At 53.7% G+C, this 3,403-nt stretch overlaps 1 protein-coding gene across 4 annotated transcripts in view; it reads left to right on the forward strand.

Moving 5' to 3' along the window:
* Window positions 1–410: 410 nt before the first annotated feature.
* Acsl6 (acyl-CoA synthetase long chain family member 6) overlaps window positions 411–3,403 on the forward strand; it is a 61,549-nt gene continuing 58,556 nt past the window's right edge. Inside the window, exon 1 of one of the 4 annotated variants that reach the window (XM_021213185.1) lies at window positions 411–535. Coding sequence is in view for 3 of the 4 variants with exons in the window: in XM_021213183.1 (XP_021068842.1) it covers window positions 899–947 (49 nt within the window). In the remaining variant the exon portion in view is untranslated. Of the gene's footprint in view, window positions 536–821; window positions 948–3,403 lie in introns of those variants that run through there. The other 3 variants (XM_021213183.1, XM_021213182.1, XM_029545969.1) reach the window with 3 other exon arrangements.

Genomic DNA, 3,403 nt, shown 5'->3' on the forward strand with positions numbered 1-3,403 from the left:
TTATTATTCTGGAAAACCACAGAGCCAGGCTTCCTCCTTTTGTTCCCAGACAAAGGGATTCCAACTCTTCAGCTCAGCAATGTGGCCACCAGCAATCTGGTGACCGTATGACCATATATCACAGCTAAGTGGAACTTAAGCTCTCATGTCCCACACATATCCATCACTGCCTGTGTCCTTGGGAGACACCTGTGATTCCGTGTGGCTGCCTATGGCTTCATATGACATGCCTGGGGACATGGCAGCTGGTGAGTCTTCCCGTGACCTTGTGTGGCCTCCAACCTGACCTTGAGCATTCTTACTAAGTGTGGACATTATTCAATCTGGCCTCACCTAGATGGCCCCTCCGTCACTCCCTTCCCTCTTGGGTTTGCAGACATGGCTCCCAGCAACTACAAAATCAGGTCCTAGGGGGCGTCTGACTCAGCCAGGAACCTGCACTTCAGCATGTGCACTTTCTGGGACAGAAGCCCTGGACCCCCGCTGCCATTTGAGCCTGCCTAGCCATAAAACCTTGGAGGCCGGTCGTGTGGAGGTAAGGGTCGTTCGTGAGTAGAGGCATGGTGAGATAGCAGCGGCAGTGCGCCCGTGAGCCCCTTCCTCCAGCCCGTTTCCCCCAGAACGTTGCGGGGCGGGCGGCCCAGCCCCTCCCCCAGTCGGGCTCGGCAGTTCGGATGCCGCTGTCTCTTTGCCCAGGAGTCCCGGCGCGCTGCGGGGCTGGGAGTCGGGTTCCGTGAGGAGCGCGCGCTGCGCCCTCCCCCTCCCGCCGGGTCTCCGCAGCGGCGCGGGGAGGCGGGGGCTAAAAATACCCGGCGGCGGCGGCAGCGGCGGTGGCTCTGGGGCTGCGGGGCTACGGGCCTGGGAAGCAGTGCGGGCCGGGCTGGGCCGGCTCACCGACATGCTGACCTTCTTCTTGGTGTCGGGAGGTTCTCTCTGGCTGTTTGCCGGTAAGTCTCGGTCCGATCCTGACCACCATCTCCGGGAAGCTGTAGTATCTCGGCCCAGGGTGCGGGTGTGACATCTCTTGCGGAGCCCTTGCGGAGCCCTCTGCTGCAGCTGCTGAGCAGTCCCTTCAAGGTCCCTGAGCCGCCCCCCAATTCTGGTGGGGGTCTATGGGCAGCGTTGGGGAAGCAGCTGGGTCAGCCCGGAGGAAGGGCCTTGCTAGCTAAGACCCCCATTATTCCCCTTCGGTTCTCAAGCTCCTTTCTCCTTGTGGTGAGAACCGGTCATCAGATTAGACCCCGTGCCAAGGGAAGGGCAGACTTTTTTGTGTCTGTGTCCATCTCCAGAGACCAAAATCCAAATTATGTTGCCCTCAAGGTCCCTTGGTAGGTGAATTGTACGGCAGAGCCGACCTGGGTTTCCTGATCCAGCCAGAACCTTTCTCACTACCGGTCCCTGCTGCCCTTTAGCCAGAGGACAAGACTGTCTGGTTACTTGGCCCTTAGCTCTGCCCAAGGCTATGCCCTGGCTTCCCCCCTGCCTCACCCCGTTCCCTCCCTCATCCCTGAACCCTCTTAGGAAGCTACAGGACTCCTGAAAAATCTCTGCATAGTACTTTCCCCAAATTCCTACACCCATACCTGTACTCTCCCAACAGACCCACCCCTTACCAATGCTACTTCTCTGCACTGGCCTCTCTGCCTCTCCAAGCCTCCGACTAATACCGCTAAAGGGTTTCCAGCCCAACCAAGGCCCCAGCTCTGTGCGGACTAAGCCTGATAATGTATGTGAAATGCTTGGCATAGCCCAGGGCACATGCTCTCCCCATGCTAGTATTTCTTATTTGGTATGAGGATAGCACTACCAGAGGTGGTGACAAAGTTGTTTCTGAGCTAAAGGAAGGGCAGAGGTTGATTCTTTTGTGAGAATCATGTGTTTTCATGTGTGAGTTTGTTTGTTTGTTTGTTTGTTTAAATATTCACTGTGAAACCTAAGAGGTTGGTGGGACCTCTTTTATTGTTGAGATTAAAAAACTGACTTCCCCAATGCCATATGGATAACACTTGGCAGATTGGAATTTGATCTCAAGTTTTAGCTGATCAACCTATGCCAAGTGCTTGGTTATATCATGTCTGAACCCGAGGGGATGGTGGGCCAGGTAATTATTTTCCCCACCCCCACAATTGTCCTGAGTTAGGCCACAGGGGCATAGTCTCCCTGAGCTGGGGGAGACTAAGGCCTCTCTAATCCCTTCAGCTCCCTAAGCTCCTTCCGTATGCCAGTGTCTGGTGACAGGCTGCTCAGGGCCACTCTGGTCTTGCCAACAGGCAAGGATAGGCTAGAGTTGGGATCATGGATAATCAAAATAATAATGATGTTAGTGATGATGATGATGATGATGATGATGATGATGATGGTGATGGTGGTGGTAACAGACACTATTTATTACCTACATGACAAAATGGCCTATGAGCCTCTTCTCAGTACCTGGTCCTCTTTGTTCTACTCCAGAAAGAACCCCACCCAGCATGGGTTCAAAGCTTTGGTCTTTGGTTCAGAAGCTTTTGTGGTTCCAGGAAGGTGTCCAGAGGCTACAGGGCCATTTGTGATAGGGGCCATCAGTAGCCTGTGAGAGAAGCCCCTGACTGGGAGGGCTTCTTGTTTACAACTGGTATACAACTGTCCCTGAGTCAGGGTGAGCTTCTGTCATGCCTCCTTGGATAAGAAAAGGGGTACCTGCCTCACTGAGGGGTTAGGCAAGGACTCTGAGAGTCAAGCAGAGCTCTTCCTGTGCTTGGTGGTAGCTGCTTTCACAGAGGCCAAGCTGCTCTGATTGCTGGGAGGCAGAGTCTGACATGTGCTTTTCCTTAGATGCAATACCCCAGATACATGGTGAGGGCTTTATAGGTCATGTGTCTGCCCTTCTTGGGGCTTTGCTAGATCTCAGACTTTCTCTTGGGATGGAAGGGTCTGAGAGATGTGCATACACACACACACACACACACACACACACACACACACACACACACACACGCTAAGGATGAATTCTGCTTTGTAATCTACTGTATAGCCCAGTGTAGCTCCCAGGTTTCTGCCACTCTGTCAAACAGGAAGATGCCCTGGAGCCAATGCCTGTGTGCTTTTTGCTACTCAGTGTGTCCCTAGGGAAACAAACCTTGGTCTGGCAAGAGTTGACCTCAAGGGCTCTCGGGGAAAGATGGGGGAAAGGCAGCCTGGAAGAGCCACGAGCTCTGGGCTGCACAGTACTGAGCCATTCCAGATCTAACCCGAATGTTGAGTTATAAACAAGGAGACAAGGACATGAGTCCAGCATGAGTCATGTGCTCAGTCTGGTAATAAATATGCCCACCATATCCCAAGCACTCAGAAGACGATGGGATCCGTGGGTTGGGACTCCTGCCCACCTCTGTGACACACCTGTATGTGGACTGGAAGGAGG

The sequence above is a fragment of the Mus pahari genome, chromosome 14 (genome assembly GCF_900095145.1).
Source record: "Mus pahari chromosome 14, PAHARI_EIJ_v1.1, whole genome shotgun sequence".
NCBI lineage: Eukaryota > Metazoa > Chordata > Mammalia > Rodentia > Muridae > Mus > Mus pahari.